Source organism: Manis javanica, chromosome 6, assembly GCF_040802235.1.
Source record: "Manis javanica isolate MJ-LG chromosome 6, MJ_LKY, whole genome shotgun sequence".
Taxonomy (NCBI): domain Eukaryota; kingdom Metazoa; phylum Chordata; class Mammalia; order Pholidota; family Manidae; genus Manis; species Manis javanica.
In genome coordinates, this window is record NC_133161.1 from 88346194 (window position 1) to 88367635 (window position 21442).

The 21442-nt window shown below is 38.2% G+C and overlaps 2 protein-coding genes across 7 annotated transcripts in view; one reads left to right on the plus strand and one right to left on the minus strand.

Annotated features, from left to right (window-relative positions):
• Positions 1–15442: 15442 nt before the first annotated feature.
• Positions 15443–17422, minus strand: LOC108389725 (uncharacterized). 3 transcript variants are annotated; one of them, XM_037003580.2, is made up of 3 exons: positions 16836–17422; positions 16371–16647; positions 15443–16058 (listed from the first exon to the last, which is right to left on the minus strand). In XM_037003580.2, the coding sequence occupies exons 1-3, from the start codon at positions 17081–17083 to the stop codon at positions 16008–16010; spliced, it is 576 nt and encodes a 191-aa protein (XP_036859475.1). In that variant the 5' UTR covers positions 17084–17422; the 3' UTR covers positions 15443–16007. The 3 variants fall into 3 exon arrangements, with proteins under 3 accessions (XP_036859475.1, XP_017503677.1, XP_017503675.1); XM_017648188.3 differs by having other exon boundaries at positions 15443–16061; XM_017648186.3 differs by having other exon boundaries at positions 15443–16647.
• A 218-nt stretch (positions 17423–17640) lies between these two features.
• KMT2E (lysine methyltransferase 2E (inactive)) overlaps positions 17641–21442 on the plus strand; it is a 96761-nt gene continuing 92959 nt past the window's right edge. For 2 of the 4 annotated variants that reach the window (XM_017662727.3, XM_037003568.2), the window contains exon 1: positions 17641–17978. The gene's annotated coding sequence lies outside the window, so the exon portion shown is untranslated. The remainder of the gene's footprint in view (positions 17979–21442) is intronic. The other 2 variants (XM_017662725.3, XM_017662726.3) reach the window with 1 other exon arrangement.

The window sequence follows — 21442 nt, forward strand, 5'->3', positions numbered from 1 at the left end:
CTCCCAAGCTCTGAATGCACAGGCCATGCTTGATTGTCCATATTCCTATTCTAGTCCCTGACTGGAGAGAGTAAATGAAGCTCAGCTTCATGCACACATATGTGATTATAGGAACTTATGCTACCTGGATATTTAATTCAACTTGGTCTTCACCAGAATGCTTTTGGTACCTCAGTTACCACTGAGTGCTTCTGTTCGACCAATTAATACAGCATGTATTAAAATATAGTGGGGGAAGAGAAACTCAATTATGAAATAAGGAATGAAGCATGTTTCTTGCAACATGGGTACAACCATGTATGTATAATTGTAGTTTTACATGAAATATCTTACAGTTCAAATAGCTCTTAAAATCTGCCCCTGTAGTGCTAGTAGCTAACAATGGAAATTAGTTATTTTATGAAAATATTCCCATAGATTTAAAAGTAACACTTAAGAAGTAGGAGAGGAATTAACACTGGATACCTTATGGGGTTTTAAACTAATCCTAAATTCTGTCAGTATCTACTATGTTAAGCTTATGCTAACTGGAGCAAAACTGGCCACTGTGACCATCCAGATATACCTGCTAAGATATGTTTGCAAGTAGTTGTAATGGGGTTCTTGTTTCTGTATTTGGTTCTTGTGTAAACTCTGTTTCTAAGAACAGTGATACTTTACATGAGTCTCTAGAGGCATAAGAAACCACTGAATGATAATGAAGAATGAAGGCCACACTCTAACACCCATAAATAACTGCATCCTTATCTCCACTCTGGGTGCTTCTACAGCACATTATTTATAACTGCAGCCAGTCCCATTACTCATTGCTTCTCTTAACAGAATGACGAATACAATGGGATGTTAGGAGGACTAAATTCCGTACCTCATTTGTCCCTTCAGTCATGAATTTATTAGGCAGGGGAAGTTAAAATATAGCCACCTTAAAAAAAAACTTTTTTACCCCTAAATTCTTTGTCTTTTGCCTTTTAGGTTAAAGAATTCCATAGCTAATGACATGGACTACTTTGATTTTCAATTTAGAGCAACTCTGTAACTTAAGAAAGACCTAAAACCAGTAATTTCTGCCCAGACTCTGAATGTCAAAGTGAAGAAATTCAATGAAATGAAGGTATTATAGGGAGTAATTATGACTGCCAAGGTAGCCAAATGTCCCATCATCTAAACAGTGATGTCTATGAATAGATGAGATTCCCACAGTACCTACCTGGTATATTAGTGAAACACAGTCAAGGCAACTAGCTTGGCAGAATCAGCAGGCAGACCCGACTGAACTGAACTGTGATCTAGAGGAAATTCATACATTTCTTGTTCCCGGTTAATTTTCTGGATGATACAGTGACCATGGTGAGAGTTTACTCAGACTAAAAGATATGTCACTATTCTCAGAAACAATGACACACACAGACTCAATGTTTATTATAAGCTTGATGAAAGAATAAGTTTTTGTGTTGTATTTACTGTTTTTTCATATGTATCTCCATATGCCTTGGCTGTATTATTGACTTTAGCTGAAGTAGTTTGTAGTTCTTTATAACTCTTATAAATAAAAATAAAAACAATGCTTATTACCAATCTAATGTGGGGACTTGAGACACATGGGCTTAGTACACTGGACTTAATAAGCAAGTCAATGTCTCTCAGGCTGAAGGTACAGTAACCAAGAGACAGATATGTTTACAAAAGAAACAAGTCATCTGATTTATCTATCAACTTATGAAGAAAAGACACTTCCATCTCTTTGACTATATATTCATAAAGTTGCCTGGTGAACATGCTGCCAAAACATGTGAAATTATTAGAATATTTACTGGCATTAGGACTGGATTTATGTTGAAGTAGACCCTAAAGTTCTAGCTCATGACATCTAAATTTCTTACGAACTATTATTATACTTCAGTTACTAACATTAAATGAAATGATACTTCTTTTTGCCCCGAGTTACACTTCAGGGATTTAAAGTTACTGATGTGACCCTTAAGAGACAACAGTAACCTTAACTAAAAAAAAATCACATTGTCAAAACATCCCAGAATAATTAGTTGTGAAAGTGGTAGGATGACATGTCACCACATTTAAAAGTAACAGTTTATATAGTTAGCTTCTCCCCCTTTAAGATGCTCACTTACATCAAAAGTGAGGAGTTGTTTAGAAATAAGGCTTTTTCCCCATAACTAACTTAAACACCTCTAAAAAAGACAAGACGAGTTTCCAGGCTAGCAAAACTTACTTACTAGAGTACAGAAGTTCAGTCCATCAGAATACTCTACTCCTTAGGAAACAATTTACATTCCTGTTCTCATGAAATCTCTAAAAAAGAAATTTAAGAAATGGTTCATGGCAATAGTATCTCTAAGCTTCTCAGGTCAGAGAGGTCTAATATTATAGTTAACACTCCTCAAAATAGAAAAGAAAAATTGTCTTTGCACTGTAATGTTTAGACAGTTTAGTGAAATGCTTCATTCCATATACATGTTTTTCAAAGTGACATTTACATGAAGATGGTTTGTCAAAAATGCAGATTCCTAGGTCATACTAAGTAGTTCGCCATATGGTTCTTCAAGAATTGCTACATTCTAAGAAAATTATGAATGATGATACCTAACATCTTGTTTTGGGAAACTGGGTGTGGAGTCCAGGAATGTATACTTTAATAAGCTTCCCAGACAATTATGGTGCTCAAACTGGCTTGGGAACCACTGACTTGCAGCATTGTAGCAAGCCCATAGTAGGGTAAACTGATTTTTAAAAGTGGATTTTTTTTTTAAAGCTTGGTAGCTCTGACCTATATAACCCTGGGCAAAAGAATTTGCCTTCAAGGAATATCAGTTGTTAGAAATGGATGACCAACTAAATTCTGCCTCGAGAACTAAATGCATTGATATTTCTACCTGTTCTATATGAAGAGTACCTTAGACCAACATTTTGGGAAAGAAATTTGTTGGCATCTATGTAGCAGAATATATCAATTTACTTAATGATGCAGATCTTAGAACTGATTTTTAACTTACTGCCAAATCTTCCAATATAAAACTGCTTGTGTTATGGCAGTGAGTGGTTAATACATTAATGGATTTAACTTTTCAAAAATGGGTATTAACAGTATTATCTGACTGTAAACCATTCAGAACTGACATAACTTCCCATGCAGAGAGAAACTGTTTTTCCCAATGCCATTTTGGGTTGCTCATTTAGTTTAGCTCCTATGATTGTTACTGCATACTGGTAAGCATTTATGGATCTCTACACATATTTGTGGGTCAACAGTTATTCTTTTAAAATGAGATGCCAGCATCTTGTTCTGAACTTCCATTCTGTTTAATAGAGTTGTTGAACTGTTTAGAAGTTAGCTATGAGCAAGTTCTCGTCTATAATGTAATTAAGTTACAATACCTTACCATTTTCTTTAGGCAGGTTATATATGAAAAACAGACTTTATAACCAAATCCAGAAGGTGGGTAGCAATTCTCCTTTGGCTCAAGACAGTGTAACTTTTTCGAAAGGAAGCTTTTATCTGCAGTGGACAGATGAGAGCAGCAGGATGTTCCACCTGTAATTGTTAGTCTTTCAAGACAGTTGTCCTGAGGAAACCACAGGGGAATAGATGTCCAATTATCTTCTTGGATGTTATTTTTTCTAGAATAAGAATGGCTTTGCTCTTGGGCATAAACCATTAGCAATTTTAGGTTTCTTAACTTTTAACTACAAAAATAAATCTCTAACCCTCTTTGCTTCTCTTCAGTGAATTTAGGAGCTACTTTGAAGATTTATACTTAACACCAAAGAGAGAAGAGAGCAAATTAATTCCAACATTTACTTGAGCACTTACTATGTCCTAGGTATTAATACAAATACTATGCATTTATCTGAGGAAGGCAACGAACATTAAACACTACTCTTCAGAGGTTCATTCTGGCAGGGTGAGAAGAGTCTGAATAATTTTAACAAATGTACTGATTGCTACCATACAGCTAGAAAAAGATACCTGGAATTATGAAGAACAATGGACTTCTTGGAAGAGCACCAGAGAAACCTTCATTGAGGAAAAACATTTTAATTGAAAGATGCATTCACAAGGAGAACAGGTATTCCAGGAAGGGATGATAGTATATACAAAAGAAAGCAGGTCTGAGAGAACAAGTTTGAGGACCTGCAAACAGTAATAATATGGGAGGAAGCAAGAGAAGCAGCAACTGGATCTTTGGGGAAAAGGAAAGAGCCAGATCACAGAGGGCCTGTATGCCATCACCCTAAGGAACATGGACTCCATTAAAGCATTTCAAGTAAGATCAGCTTCACATTTATTTTTATGTTTTTATTAAGGCATCATTGATACACACTCTTATGAAGATTTCACATGAAAAACATTGTGGTTACTACATTCACCCATATTATCAAGTCCATAGATCAGCCTCACATTTTAGTAAAATGACTTTGAAGGCTGACAAGTGGTATATAAGGGCCAAGATTCAAGCCAAGGTAAAGTAGGTCACTACAGTTTTTGTCTACTCGAGGCTAGGGCTGATCTAAAGTAGTGGCAGTGGTGGTGACAAGGGGAGGGCAGACCAAGAAATAAAAAGAATGGATATTACTTAGGGACTTAATGGACACAGGATGTTAAAGGATTGAGAATGGTTTCTGGTTTCTGATAAGCTTAGACCATGATGGTTTTAGTCTGTAATCCTATTTTCATTATCATATATTTGTAGTATATGATGCTTCAAAATAATTCTTTGAAAATAATTTTAATGGCTACATTTATGGACTTACCCTAATTTAAATAGATTCTGTTGGAGATGTATAAGCCTTTTACAAATTTGTCCACTTCTAAGACTGACCTGTCACAATTGAGTCAACATACATGAATGATTTCCAAATAATCCAAAATAAATTATGAGTAATTTTTCAGTATCCCAGAAGAAAGCCAGAAAAATGTGGCAAGTTGTTCAAAGACAATTTAATTTTTTTATATCATGATGACTGTCTTTATTTGTTAATAACCATTTTAAAACCAAGTACTAGTATATAGCGTTGCTATTTAGACAATGAAAATTGGTTAACTACATTGGTTTCCCTAATTCTTACTATTTGATTCAGTCAAGAAATCCCAAAGTCTGGGAATCAGTGGATTTGACTGGTTCTGAAACCCTGCCAACTTTTCAGTTTTGCCTCTCATCTATACTAGATTATTACATTCTACCAAAAATCCCACAAGACTCCCATAACTATTTTGCTTTGTTGATCTGTATCCTAGAGAGTATATTGACACGCATTACCTTAGCTAAATCCTGTCTTCAATGACTGTGTATTCCAGGGAATACAGAATGGGGGCCTTTTCTATCAGCCATTCTATGTTATAATAAAGGCTTCTTTGAGACACAAGACCTACATATGAAACAGAAGTCCTTGACTTAGAAGGAACAAATCTAACCTACTTTTTGGGAAGCTATCTAGCTATCTAGTCTTGCAGACTGCTATGAATATACTAAGGAGTTACCCATGTACCTTGAAACAAAGACTATTTATTATAATTACTGTGTTCCTGTAAGCACCTTTCTTTCAAGTAGCTCAAAGCCTTCTGGTACCAATAAGTTCTGTCAGTAAGGGAGAGGCTGCAAATGGCACGGATAATCGAGCTCTAAATAATGAAACCACTTTAAAATTCATTGCTTTAAAGTCTATATAGCCTGTGATGTCAAAATTCTTCTCATTCCCTCAATCTAAAGAGGGGCAATACCATACATTTACCTTATCTGAACATGGTAGCATCCCAAGTTTTAAAAAGTTCACTTGTCTGGCTGTAATTGAGTTCTAAATACTGAATTTTATGACTTTTATGGAACTATGCTTTTCACTGAGAATTCCTTTCTAAAGAACTAAATTAAAATTCTGTATGTGCATGTTTAACTGTCCTCATCTCCCCAAGCCTTAACCCCTTGATCTGATTTTATAATTTGGTTCCTTCATTTTACTTTGCTAATTTGTATTTTAGAATGGTTATATTGTTTTTTACTGAGATACAATAAAATGCATAAATCTTAGTGCACAGCTCAATGAATTCTAACATGTATACACTAGTAACCATCACCCAGATCAAGATATAGAATGATTTTAATTTTTACAAAAATTACAAACATGCAGGGCAAGGAAAACTTTCAACTTATTTACAAATGCAAAATTTATTCCAAGGAACATATGACTTCTCTGTTTTAGAAATGGAAGACAGTATTACCTAAGTATTGTTTATTTTTGGAATGCATGATGGCAAGAGTTGGGGGGAAAAAGCTTACGCATAGAAAACCAAGCAGCTGCTTCTCTTCCAAAGTAACTGACTTAGCACCTGTACGACAACTTAAACATGTATTTCAAAGTTTTAATCTTTTTCTTAAAATGTACTTTATTTTGATCTAGACCTCCAATTAAACTATGCATAAGAGTCAGTCCTTGTCCTTGAACATAACTGGAATTCTCATTTAGCTGATAGAAAAAGCAAAGGCAGAGATACACAGGAATAGCTATTAAGGTCTCATGATCATATTGTCAAGACAAAAACCTCACTGCTACTTTCAATGTTTTGTTTTGTTTTTAATTTGAGAAGGCTATTTGGACCTAAAGCTATGAATTAAGTAATTTAAGGTCAGTTTACTTTGTAGCTTAATATGATGAAAATTTAAGAAGTCTTAATTTCCCTCTCAATTTAGCTGTGCCAACCCCTGGTCATCTTTATAGAGGCTGAGTGCTTCTAAAATACCAAAGTATATCAGTTATAAATAAAGCTCACTGTTGCCTCCAGAGGTAAGAACAACAAATTTAGAATATTTTGATACACATGAATTTGTAGAAGGGTAGTTACATTTTACAAATTTGTAACACTTTGATACATATGTATTTGTAGAAGGGTATACACACACACACACACACACACACACACACACACACACACACACACACACACACACACACACACACACACACACACACACAGTTATATTAACTGCAGAAATAGCATAGCTGTTGATCAAGAGGGAAGTCTGTGGAGTATAAGGGTGGAAAAGGGGAGGGCAACTAAGAAAAGGAAGCAAAAATTAGGTGCCTACCCTGTTAATGATCACCAAGGAGAGCAAGACACAGGATACATAAAGTATTGAAAACAAAAATGAACATTTAACATAAGCATTAATTAGGTGACTGGATTCATACAAAAATGAAGGAAGAAAATATCAAATTTGATCACACCTAGAAAAAATACTTAAATCCAAGTTATCTTGGTGGGTTATCAATTTACTCATTTGTAAAAAGGACTAAGTCAAAAGTAAGTCTCTTCTGAGAAATCTTCTGCATCCGTGGATGTTTTAATGCCCTTGTCTAGCTTGGATTAACACATAGTCTACAGGCACACACCTGATCATCTACAATTGCTCTCTTACAGCACTAAACTATGTTTTCTACCTTTATCTTGCATCTACCTACCACTTCAGCATTTTATTAAAAATAAAAATAATAATAATAAAGGGAGAAATGTGGGACCCACATATAAATCAAGTATAAAAATCAAACATTCATATTTGACCTGATTGTTCATAATTCATAATGCGTGATCAAAACCGAAAGTTTCTGTGATGAATGCCTTTGTACTGTTCACCATGTAAGAACTTATTCACTATGTAAGAATTTGTTCACCATGTAAGAACTTGTTCGTCATGCTTCAGAAGATTGGAGACTGATGAGAATTAGGCTTGAGATGGATTGATTGTGATCGAGCATTGACCCCTCTATACAGAATTTTATTGTTAACAACGATTTGATCAATAAATATGAGAGATGCCCTCTCAAAAAAAAAAAAAAAGTAAGTCTCTTCTTCACTAAAAACTAATTTCTGTAAAATATACCAGAGGTAAAGATAATGCAATTTCAGGTGATATACACTAAATATAAATGGTATTCATTCTTACCTATTCATTTAAAAATTATGAATTTGGTATCTAAAATGTTACAGTCCCTAAAACAGACAAAACAAAACAACAAAAACCTGTTTTAAACATCCAATATAAAGCATATGCAAACCAGACACTTGACATAAAAGCACTAAGAAGTCAAGCTTTGGTTTCTCAAAATGTTGGGAGGCTTGGAAGGCTCATTCTTTAAAGTAACACAAGAACAACTTCAGAAAAAGGGAGTAAGCTATAGTAAGACCACTATTTAGCCCACTTACTACCATATTTGGTGACATTTTATATGCTGAAAGAAGGACTTGGACATCTTTACCTTTTAAAAAGTTCACTGTAAAACTTGTGTTTAGTTTCAGATAGGTGTTATATCCCAGTCTTTTGTAAAGTAGAAAAACTACCATGCTAAGTACCAGTAAGATTGATAAAACGATAGGAGATGGACAGATTAAGAGATTCTGTACTTTAAAAGCATCAAAACACTTATTTTAGCTGTACCTTGATGAAGTTGTCAAAATGGGTAACATGGAAATTTACTGAGGCAAGAAATGTTAATTCTAAAAAAAACTAGCCATGTATAGATTACAAAAGCCCCAACAACCCATGACTGCGTACTAGTTTTCCTCTTCAAATTCAATTTCACATCTTAATTGGGTGTTGTACAAAATAAGTTGTTTCTGCTTTCTGATGGGTGAACTCTTGAGATCTAAAAATAGGTATGAATGACCAGACAAATTCTTCTCAAATACACACTGTAAAATGATAAGAACATGAAAGTCACCTAAGAATTATAATCAGAACTGCCTATATATGACCTTTTTCAAGTCATAATCACTACAACTTCTTACAGCAGTAGTTTTATATTGCCTGACAGCATTCAATTTAACACTTACCATCTCGGTCACATAAGGGTAGCTACATATTGGAACAATCTGATTATGATCTGCTGACTGCCAAATATGCATACATTGTCCTCAAGTCATTTTGCATAGGCATAATGAATTTAAGATGTACAAACATGAACAAAACCACTAACCTGAATTTTTGAAACATTTTAATGAAAGTTTTTTTGGGCCTAGAATTATAACAAGGAAGTTGGACATCAAGACATATTTCTTGATGCAGCTGCAAAATTACAAGTTCTAGCTTTTTCTATAATAGCTATAGACACAGGTTACTGTGCTACATGGATTCTCAGCATAAAACATAAAATGGCAGAATTCTCATGAATCCATGTTTATTAGAAGCAATGGCTATCAATATGTATCTAATGCTGTCAGGATGTAAGCTACATATTTGCAGACAATTTAAAGTGGAGAGAACAGATGAAATCAATCAAGATCAGATAGGCTGAAATAGGTGAGCATCTCTGGAAAAGGAAAAGTCTGACACAAGCTCAAGCTTGCTCTCATTCTCTTGCTTTTTATTGTACAATGGGGGGGGGGGAGGGAAGTGATAAGAAACCAAGTACTTTTTCTAACCTTAATCCCACCTAAAATTGAGATAAGGAAGATTAGGAATGAGATATATAACCTAGTATACAACACTCTTTAATAATGGTCCAATTTTTAATTTGTAGTTAGCAGTATCTGGGTTCCAGGCCAACTATGAAACTAAAGCCAGTCACTTCCCTCTTTGAGACTATTTCTTCAAAAGAGGGGGAAAAAAAGATTAAGAAATGCCTTGAGCTTCTCTGGCAAAATGACTCTGAACTTTAAAAGATAATGAAATTATCTGGTCCCAATTCACATACACTTCAAAAGTTTTACCTCAGTGTACACCATGCAAACCTAGTCAAACTGGCTTCTATTTAAAACACATTCTCTCTATTCCTGTTTTGTCTCTGCACATAGTTATGCTGACTGCAAATACATTGTGCTTCACTGCTGCCACCCATTCACTATTGATACATATTTGCCTCCTAGTCCTAAAACTTGATTTGTGAAACACATTACCTAGGAACTGGGGATCCTGGCTGAATGCTCACAGTACATACCCATATGGTTTGATCCCAAACCAGATTATAAACTAATCGAGTAGGGGCCAGTCCTAACTTGCACAGTGACAGGTACAAATATTTCAAGAACGTGAGACAGAAACCAGATTTTAGGGCTAGTAATGCTGGCAAAATGTGTTAAAGTAGGAGGGAAAAACACCTAAGTTTTAAAAACATGATACAGAATCAACAAGAACATTCAGCATCCAATTGTAGACTCAACTGATTTGTTATTTACTACCAGTAACACATGCTATGGCAAAATTTTCAGGTGCTCAGTATCAAAGCACATTATCTATTGTTGGTGTACAAAACCAAGTGCCTATTATACACCAGGAACTTTGCACTTTAGCTACTACAAAGATGAATGAAACACTGCCTGACATCTTATAAACTAAAGGTAAAGAGAAACATGACAGAGTGCCAGGTACAGAAGTGACAAAAGGGACTGTCTCATTTTCTGGAGATAAAAAATAACTGAGCATTTACTACAAGTCATGAATTGCTCCTGGAGGTTTTCTCATTTAGTCCCTAAGACCACTATAATGAAGTAGTTAATATTTTACCTGTTTTATGGCCTATGAAACAGAAATGGAGGTAGAGGCCCAGAAAGGAAACTATCTGAGTCTAACTGGAAGTGGAGAGCAGATATTCAAACTTGGGTCATTTTAACTTCAGGGATGTCCATGAGGCTTGTAAGTGGGGGGTTAGGGGACAGATGAAGGACCTTGCATGTCATAGGGTGTTTGGACTTGATCCTGTGATAAACTAATTGTTTTAAACAAGAAAGTTTAGGAAAGATGTTTGTATGAACAGAGCTGCAACAGAACCATTAACTTATGAATGGAAATACAAGAAGAAAAGCTGAGAGAAAAAAATTTCAGTTTTTAATTTTAGTTTGAAGTACTTATGTAACATGTAAGATACTTAGTAGGTCCATTTGAGTTCAGAGAGTATAAATTTTGGAGTCATCAATAGGTGTGGGAACCTTTCATTAATACAAATGGTGAAAAAGTGGCTGGGGACCTAACACCGGGAAATTCCAACAATTAAGCAGAAGAAACTAATGAAAATAGGAAGGACAGAAGTAGAAACTACAAAGAATATTAGCATATAAACTGAGTTTTAAGATGGTACATTCTAAGGAATCAAATGCTACAGGTTATGTAAGACCACCCAAATCTGGAGTACATAAAAATACAGAACCTTTCACAAAAATGTTATAAATGCAAATAAGTGCATATATAATCATTTAAAACCTGAAAAGCTGAGTTTGTGGAGAAAGGGAACTAGTTAACTTTTAGACACTTAAAAAAAAAAACAAACCTCTAGTACAAGTGAACTCTGACTCGTTTATTGGTAGAATCTCTCCTCTCAACCATTTTAATTTCTAAAGGATTCTTCACCTCATTTAAATCACTGTCTACCTTATCCTTTTTATTCCCATTTGCCCTTTAACTGATCACAAAGTGAGAGCAGAGGAATAAAGATAAAGAATAGCCACAGAACGTCTTGCTTAGAGATGGTCAGACAAGTTGTGTTTAGGACACAGTAGAGCTGCATAGACTATCATGCTACTGTTATTGTATGAACCTGAGAATAGTGAATATTCTTGCTGCTTTTTCAGGTTTCAGCCACAAAATGAGAAAAAATAAGTTTTCTTGAGAAATGAGCTGTCATATAGCATAACCTTCCTTCATGAAAAATTTAGGGATAAGACTAAACTGGAGGAATAGGTTCTCTCTTAACAATATTAAAAAGTTTTTTAGACAAACAACATGAACCAGGCATTGGGCATAATATATGGATAATGTGTGACAGTTGCAAATAGACTGCAGAACTCACTTTTATATATAAAAAAAGGAGAGGTTTATAAATTCCTACTATGACTAAACCAATATCAATGACCTAGTGTGACATACCTTGCTTTTTTTTTTTAACTCTTGTTATTCCTAGGTCCTTAATTCCAACTATTATAACCTCACTTATTAATCATTGATTTTTTTTTATGTTAACTGTCAGCAACACACCACGCTATAAAGAAATGAGAATTGCATTAAAGTTGAGCTAAAGGTAAAAAATAGAATAAAGGTTGAGATATACCAGAAAGTAAACATTTAGACAGATAAAAATGCTTCCAGAGTTCTATTTACCAAGTAGTCCACCTTGTTAATCTAACTGAAAATGTTAAGGGCTAGGAATTGTGTTTTTGGAGTCTTAAACATGGTAGGAATGCAAATCATTTGACTGAAATTAGAGGCGGAGTCCCAGTCTGTCCCAGGAACAAAGCAACTGGAGAAAACCAGAAATAGTTTTAAATGAGACACAAATATACTGTGGGAGGGGCAATTTAAAAAATATTTTTGAGAATAAAGAATATTAAAGTGATATAATCTCTAGGAATAAATTTCTATATAATTTAACTCAGCTTAAGCTTCAATTGTATGAAATACCATTTACCCTAGGTTGGTAACCAATTATTAGACTAGTACACCATATGAAACATAGTTGTTCACTGAAGGTATATTATGTATTTCAAAAAGACGATGCTGACCATGCTGCTTTCTGCTTTGTGGTGGGCTTACAAGAAGCATAAACAAACAAACAAAAAAACCCTCCAAACCCAATTTTCTTTTGTTAATAAAATGCAAGACCAACTGAATACTTCAATGTTTATGGCATGTGTAAGCATTGAAGGAAACCCCTAACAATACTTGTCTTAAAAAAAAAAAAAAACCCCAACCACCAGCTCTAAATAAGACAAGCAAATTGGTCAACTAGGTATATTCAGAAATTTTGTTTAAAACTACCACTCACTTCTCCAAGCAAATAAAGGATCTCCACCAGGTTTTACAGCTCTTTGCTGGTTGAATTTTTACACTGTATTTTAAAGTTTACCATTTACATTGGATATTAAAGAGCCCTTTTTAAAAACTACATCTACATTAAATCACTACAGAGAACAGTGGGGTCTATAAGCTTTTGCTACCATCTAGTTTGCTTCATTTAGGTGGAACCATAATATTATTAGTTTCTCTGGTTTCCAGATGAAACTTTATACATAATAATGTTTCATACCTAAAATAAACAGTCAACAGGGAGGTTTGTGACTATGGGTTTTATCTTTTTGGATAGCAGAGGGCTATCCAAAATATTTTTCAGATACTTAGGAAAAAATTATTACCTTTCTTCCTAAGAAAAGTCACCAAATTGATTCAAGATAGCCACAAACCCTCAAAAGTTTTTGACTATTTGCAAATAGGGATTTCAGGGTTAGCACTAATGTAAGTAAACCTTGTCCAGGAAAAGATATCATTTATTTTCCAGAAGTTAAAACTAATTAGTCCCCGTATGTTGTTTAACCCTAACATTTTAAAAGTTATATTTAATGGTTTAAGTTCGAACAACTCTCAAAAATCTTTTCATTCTCTACTTAGAAGATACTGAAATCAGGTTGGGGTGGGGCAGAGGAAAATTTCATGAACAAAATCCAGTGAAGTCACATGTAATTCAGAGTTTCATTTTACATACAACTCTAATAAACCTTCTTATTGGAATGACAATCTCATATAAAACACATCTTGAGGCTTCTAGAGGCTGGTATAGTGACACTTATGTGACAGCAGGTAATGAAAAACTAACTAAATTCAAGGGCACAACAAATTAGATCCTCGTAATCAGAGCAAGCAGTACTGCATACCTGGATAAACCTCAAACAGATCAAGTATATAACCCCAAATGTTCACTAGTGTTTATATACTGTTGAAGTTTATAGGTTAAAATATCCTCTAGATACGAGAAATATGGATGTCAAAAAAAAAACGAAGGCCAATTTTTTTCTTCTTCCCATTTAGGGGCAGAACTTTGCCAGTCTTATCAGCCACCCCCTGCAACCCTCCCACCCCCCATCTTATAAGTGAAAGGGGAAGAAACCTTACCTCCCCAAGCCTCACTAATTGGTCATCTCCTCTCCAAATTTTGGTGGTCAGGAATTTTGGGGAAGAGACCAAAAGCCAGGATTTTACAGTTTCAATTGTACAGTATTTCTCTAAAAAAACATGGATACCTGAATGCCAACCAAGTGTCAAGCATTGGGCTGGGTCGTCAATGTAAAGGCTCATTTTACTTGGGAGTAGGGGTCAGGAAGAGTGTCAGAGGCAAAGGCTCAATTTATCCAGGAGTGGGAAGAGACATGTCAGGTGGTACGGACAAAGGTATGAAATAGCACAGCACTTGAGATGGTACAGTATTTTAGCCCCCCAGGGAAGTCCCAATTATGAAATCTTTGCAACTGTACAAGAGGTGACAATTTGAACAAAAATAGAAGGAAGGTTACAGTATGATTTACTCAAAATTACTGAACTGGAGAATGAGCAGCCAATTTTTTTGAGGGCATGAAGAAAGTTATTAGGATCAGGTACAAAGCTTAGTGTTTTCTGAGTTCAGGAAGCCTGTGGTCCCCTGTAATCTTTAACATTGCACCTGCAGCTTGAAGACGAAAATTTGTAAATTATTAGAGAATAACAGGCACAAATGAAATTGCCCAAGAGAACCTATAATGCAAGAAGGTAGTCAAAGAAAAAAATTAACTGCAAGCAGTATTATTTAAAAATGCCACCGGAATGTAAAGAAAACTCACAGCAAGAGGTTCATGGATTTGGCAATTAGAAACAATGAGGACGCATGATTAAAAGTACAAAACAAATTAAGGATTTATTTCTATTAGCTTAAAAATTAGTCTCTTTTCCTTACTAAGGCACAGGAAAGCTGGGAACATTTTCAAAAGTACTTTAAAATGTGACTTTTTAGTCTCTATTCTAAAAAGTTGCCATGAGGGCAAGGGAAACCTTACTTATATGTAACAGACCCTTTGAGAGTTCTTATAGGCAAAATGCTGATTTTATATCCAGAGTGGACAAAAGCAAAAACTTTTAACTTTAAAATCTTTGTACTACTTAATATTTATAGCTTGATTATTGGCTTTTCAGTTCATTCACATTGTTACTTGACTGAAAAAGCAAACCACAAAAACTAGTAATGATTTAAGTATACACAAACCAATTAAAAACTCAATCTTGTGTTCAAACTACCAAGTCTACAACTGAGACTAAAGGAAATAGCATAATCTTGACCCCAGGTTAAACTCATCTTTTCACGTCCAGTAAACATTTCCTCCTAAAACACCAAATAGAGGTGTTCTGTCAAAAAAAGGCAAGCCAGATTTCAGGGCAAATGTCTTTGTTAATTCCCTGCTCTCAACACCTCTTAAATCTTCACCAGTTTAGTTGACGGCTACTATACTAGTTTGACCAAGTGTAAATAATCAGAAAGTTGGTCTTTCTTATCAATCTTGCCAATATAGACCGTAAGAACTTTTGAAGATCTTCACCTTGCAAAGTTTCAAAAACTAAAAAAAAGTTTAGACTCCTAGAAAAATGACTTGAGGTAGGATATTACACAAAGGTGCAAGACCCTTAATGAAAAACATTTACCAAGAGTGTGATTCTAATTCATTTTTTATTTTTTAAAATCACAGTAAGAGGGTGACAGAAAGACAACATAAGACTAAAAGTATTGAAAAAGGCCTTATAACTTGATACAGATTACACCACTAGATTTTATTCTTTATAATCACGCCTAGATTTAAAAAATAAATGCACTAAAGATTACACGTTCTTGCAGGATACACAGACAGGGAGTATATGGGAAGAAAACAAAGAACAGATGGGAGTAACAAAAATTTTTGAAAAAGGCCTTCAAAATTCAGATGGTATATTCCTTTGTCTCTCCTAACAAATTAAGTGTTCCTGGGTGTTATTTACACTTGCTTACAAACTTTGGGAATATTTTCTATTCGAACGTGAGAAACTACGTTTTCTCAGAAAACGATACTCCTTGATGTCGTGGCCCAAAAGGCATGTCTTTCCTTTATACAATCCAGGGGCCCTCAGGGATTCAGAGAATTCCTATTCCCACTTTAAGGACCTGCCACCTTACCAAGTATAATTTGCAAGGAGAAAGGCAAATAAGAAAATAGGGCACCAAACCTCCTCCACTAATAGCCGTCACACCCCACGAGAAGTATCCCTCCGGGGGGTTTCCCTCGGGAGCCGCAGCTGCTAAATGAATGGAGGAGGGGAAGCGCCCTCAGTCATCTCTTCCGCTTCAGGCCGCCACCGCGGACCTCACCACAGTCCTCCGACCCAGCCCATTCCCCTCCCCCGCCCCAGCCTGGGTCTGAGCCAAACCCCACAGGAATGCAGCCCGGTCACATGCGCTGCGCTGGCGGTGGACGTGCCTCTCCCCCCGCGCCCCAAGGAGACCTAGCGCCATCTTGCCCTGACGCAGTTACAAAAGTCATGGGAGAAATTGTGTCTCATCCGCGCCAGCGCCCCAAAGTTTCGCAGAGGCCGAGCCGGGGCCCTCACCTCGCGCAGGGACATGAAGAAATGGTCAGGGAAGAGCCTTGAGATTCCCTTCGTCACTGCTTGGGTTCCATACCGGCCGCGACAACGATCACCATCGTCACTTCTCCCTCTCTGCCTCTGCAACAGCCTCCACCGACGGCTCTGGCCCCACCCAATGCTGCAGCATGAGGTCATCGCTAGCCAATCACACCGCGCCCGACAGAACACACCAGGCGCTGATTGGCTGCATGGCCCGCCTCTGCCTCTCCCCACTCCGCTTACGAAGCGCTCCGGATCGCTGTGGGTCAAGGAGAAGACGGAAACCGCCATTGCGGGGAAAGACCCCGAAAACTGGAATCACCATGTCATTTTAGTGGGGAAACCCTTGTTTTATTCTTTGGCCTCCCCCTTTTTTCTTCGAAATAACCTTCTCTCTGCCCCCCGCCCATTTAATCACCGCCACATAAAGGAATACCCGTTTCCCACCCCGCACACTGTCCCGCCGGCGGGGAAATCGTTCCCCGGGCCGAGAGAAGTAGGAGGCAGCGACGACAAGTGCACCGACGGCAACGGCAGCTTTTTACCCCGATACACGGTGGCAGGGAGACGGCGCTGACGGTGGCTGTAATTTTCCTGATGCTTCTCCCCCTGACCGCTTTCGTTCCTTGCTCCTCCATCAAGACGGCGCTGGACTCGCCAGCTCCGCTTTTATCCGTTGTCCGGAGTCTGCGCATTGGAGCCTCGTCGGCCCCTAGTGGGCGTCGAGTGACACCCCAACGGAGTTCACCCAACGCTTGAGGGCAGACTGGGGAGGAGGAGGGGAGGACCCGGACCGAGGTGGTTTTGGGAGTGGGAGAAAGTGCATCGCTTTAGGAGGGTATGGGCTGGGGGTGGCGGGGTCGATCCCAGGGCCTCCTGTCATCATCCGTCCCCCCAGTTGTGGCCCAGGTTTACCGCTATACAGACGAGTGCCTCTCAGGGAAAATGGGTAAAGAACCAGTCTCCCAGAATACCAAAACTTCCCCAAATATTCGGTGAAATGCATCTGTTATGAAAAAGACGGAGTCCTGTCTACCTCTCGGCTTCCAGTTGGCTGTCTCCGAACCTTTGTGGAGAGGAAACGGCGGGCGGCAGCCCACAAGAAAAATGGCGGCTGGCAGCTTCGTCTCGTCCCCTCCCCCTCTGCCCCTGCGGAGCGGGTCGGACAGACCCCGTGCACTTGCCGCCGCCGCGGCCGCTGCTGCCGCCGTCGCCGCCGCCGCCGCCGCCGCCGCGGCCGCCGCCGCCGTCGCGGCCATTTTCCCAGAGCGAGAGGCAGTGACACTGATCGGGCGCAGGGGGCCGAGTCGGAGACCGTACCTGAGTTCGGGAGCGGCAACAGAAGAGGCATAGACACGCTGAGCAGCCTCGCCGCCGCTCCCGCGTTCCTGTTGACTATCTGGGTGCCCCCTCCCCTTCTCGTTTGCTGAAGAGGCTGCGCGCTGCTGTTTGGGGAGGGGGTGTGTGGAGCCGGGTCCTGCGTCCGCAGTGGCTGCTGTCGGGGGGACGTCTGTTCGCGGAGGTGTGGAGAGACTCCTTGGGGGTCGAGCAAATAACGGGGTCCAGGTGTCTGGTGTGTGAACATCACAGGTCAGTGCCTGACGTCTCCTTGGGAATTCATGGGCTTTGCGGGGTGGAGGGACCTGTGTGTCAAGGGAGGGGATTTTCTCATCTTTTATCCTTCTGGTGGTGGGAGTGCGGGGGAGTCGACGTTGATTCTCAGGGGTCTTGGCTGGGGCAAGACGTTGCTTGTTTGAATCGAATTTAGCCTTTCTCTTTCCTGTCCCTAACCAGGGTTCATTATGGCGGGTTTTAGGGTTGGAGAAGGGGAAACTGGCAGTTATATCCCTTTGAAAATGGGAGTTAGGGAGGGGGCGCACTCCTCTTTGGCAGCGGGTTAGGGCCGCTTTGGGTGAGGAGGGAGGCTTGTGACTGTTAGTAGGGTTTGTGTCGAAGTGGTCCCAGGAGCTGCCAGCTCTCCCTTTCCTCAGCGGCGTCCCGTTCAGGTGCCGGAAAGCCGTATAGGCCCCATTTTCTTCTATTTCTGACTGGCAGTCTCTGGTATAATTTCCTCGTAAATGCGAAGCGGGTGAAAAGAACGCGCTGGGTATCTCCCTTTGTGGAGAACCAGACAGCTCCTTACCCTCCCCGGGAGAGGGTAAACCCGCCCCTGAGGTGGTCACCCCCGTACCCAGCCTTCCCAGTCTCCTCCCCCACTCCTTGCATTATCGCCGTCCTTTACTGTACCGGAGGCTTGGAGTCCACAATATGGCACATTTCAGAAAAGCTCGTATTGACCAAGGGATTGGCACAAACACTGTGGCAGCAGACACAGAAGAGAAACAAACGGTTCACTGTGCTAAACGGGTGACGGGGGTGGGGGGGAGAGAAAACAATCCGGAGTGCTCTCTTCCACTGGCCTTAGCTCCGTGGAGATCCGTTCTTGCTGGAGCCTGTCTTAAGAATAATACCATGTAAAGTCAGAGAGAAATCGCTGGAGTTAGCCTTTAGAGTAAATCCCGTTTTGCCTATTCCCCCCCCCTTTTTGAGATGTGAATAACGTAAGGTGTTTGGAGTTCTGGAGACCTTGGAGAGAATTAGGTGAGGTGCATTCAACTCTAGGCTGGAGACGTCAATACTTAATTGGAAAATAGTCCGTTTTTTCCTTTACTTTCCGAGATGAGGAGTAAAAAGTGAAATTTCCCTCTTTTGTCCTTTACAGATTCTAAAAATGGCGGCCCCGGGCTGATGTTGTGGTAATCTAATCAGCTCGGGTCCTCCACACCCCATGCAGTGCGTTTGTCTGCAGCATATTACATACAGGCTTATTATGTTTACATGAAAAGACTGGGCTTTTTTCCTTCTCTAAACCGTTTCAAAATGTGTTGATTTTACTGCAAATTACAATGTTGTGTGTTCTAGTTGGTTAGCTTTAATGTTTTTTTTCCTGAGAGGCAAGTAAAATGACACCACTTCTGAAAGAAAAACACTCAGCCTTAGATTTTTCAGTAGTGGGCTAGGTGCTCTTTACTAAAAAAAAATTATTTGGGAACAAATGAAAGTTTTTGTTGGGTTTAACCTGATTATCTTTTATTCAATATGCCGAAGTAAATTAAAATGTTTAGTAAGTGTGTAAGTGCAACCTATTTTGTATGACTAGACTTTTAATCTAGAGTGAAGCCTCTGCCATCCAACTCTTGATCAAATTTGTGAATTTTGGGTTTTGTACTCTTTCAGGTTAATTTTTAGGGAGCTGTACAAACAAGCCTAAACCTGTTACTTCACCGGGTGTGCAGATGCTTGTTCTTCTCACTATTATAATTGGCATCCATTTTCCCTATATATTTAGGCACTCCTTAAAAATTTTCTTACTTGATTGTGTATTTGACAAAGTGAAGCTCCATGCTTTGCTGCCTTTTAAAATTATCTTATGGCATATTATCATCATTATATAAGTAAAAAAGTAAGACTTTAGTTCTTGATTCCCCCTCCTCCCCCAACCCAAACATGTTCATTTACCTATTATGGGTTGTGGAATTTAGTCTGTTTTAATAGACTTTAAATAAAAGCCATACCGTAATAGGGTCTTGAGTCCATTTTTATACTTATTTCAGAATCTGGTAGATTGAGGGAAAAACTTAAGTGATGTCATTTAAGTATATTGTAAAAAGAGTGAATGATTAGAATTCATTTCTGTAGTGGGTGGCCGATCGTTTTGGCCTAAACTAGGCAGTGAGATAGGAGTGGGCCATTAGTGGCATTTAATGACCATTCTGATTGTGGAGCAGCTGAAAAGATGAGTGCTTTTCGATTCAGTAGTACTTAAAAAGGTTAGAGACTATACACCCTTTCATGATTCTCTTATTCCACTGTTAATTCTGTTCTAAAATATTTACAAGAGAATCATGAGATTATTATGTGAGCTAGATAGATGATAAATTTCTATTCTACAAATTGTAGAAATAGCTGATTTAGGGAGTTTGATCAGGAAAGACTGAGCACACAACCTGACTTAGAATCGTTGAAATATTTTATTATGAAATGAAATTTTCATGGATAGTGGGAGAATTTGTTTAGAGATTTGGGGTCAGTACTCATTTGTATTATGCTCTGGGTGATCATATAAATCCAGACCCTTACCTGCTGTGTAAAGATTGTGCGTTTATTTAATATACTAAGTGGTTAAGATCTGTGGTGCGTAAGGTTGGTACTTTATTTTAAACTTACTGTCTAATGTAGGGAATCTGTTCTCTTAGGGAAACTTGGTTTATATAGCCATAGGAGGGAACACTCTATGTTTTTCTTGATAGGGACCTTGATTAGGTCTAGACACAAAACATTTGGACTTAATTTGGCCTCAGACATGTTAGAAATTATGAGGAAAGCTTCCTTTATTAGCTTTGTTCATACTGGCCTGCTTCATTGCTTTGGGTTTTCGTTGTTCCTTTTTTGTTGTTATGTTTTGGTTCTTAGTAAAATGGACTGTTTTGTTTTTAAGTATATTGCACTTTGTTTTAAATAGTTATTTTCTAAATAACATGTTTGATTTTTCATCAGTGTATACCACAATTGACTATATTTTAAGTTAGGATTGTGGAGGCTAACTTATTAAAAGGTTACGCATGATTTTTGTTCCCAGAGAGTTCTGAAACATTCTGTCCCTTGGAGGAAAACTAGTCAAATTGTCTTTGTTCTTAGGAAAGCTGAGTTTGAGGAATCAGTTGTTTATCTGTTTAACTGGATTTGTAGAAAATCATAACACAATTGGAAAGCAAATTTTAGAGAGTACCTTTAGAGACATACTTCCTTTTTGTTGTCAGTGTAAGTTATAGGATCTCTTTGGTCTTAGTTTAAGTTTAGAATTTCTCCATTTCCCTTCAACTCTTTAGGTCTCTGATAACTCTTCCATTATTTTGGCTTGTCCATCTTCCTAAAAGCTGCAAACCAGAAAATTTTTACCATATATACCACAATAAGCTCTAAGACTTCTCGATCTAAAAATGAGGAAATGAAAAGAAAAGCCAATTAGGAGAAAAAGCCAACATAGGAGAAAT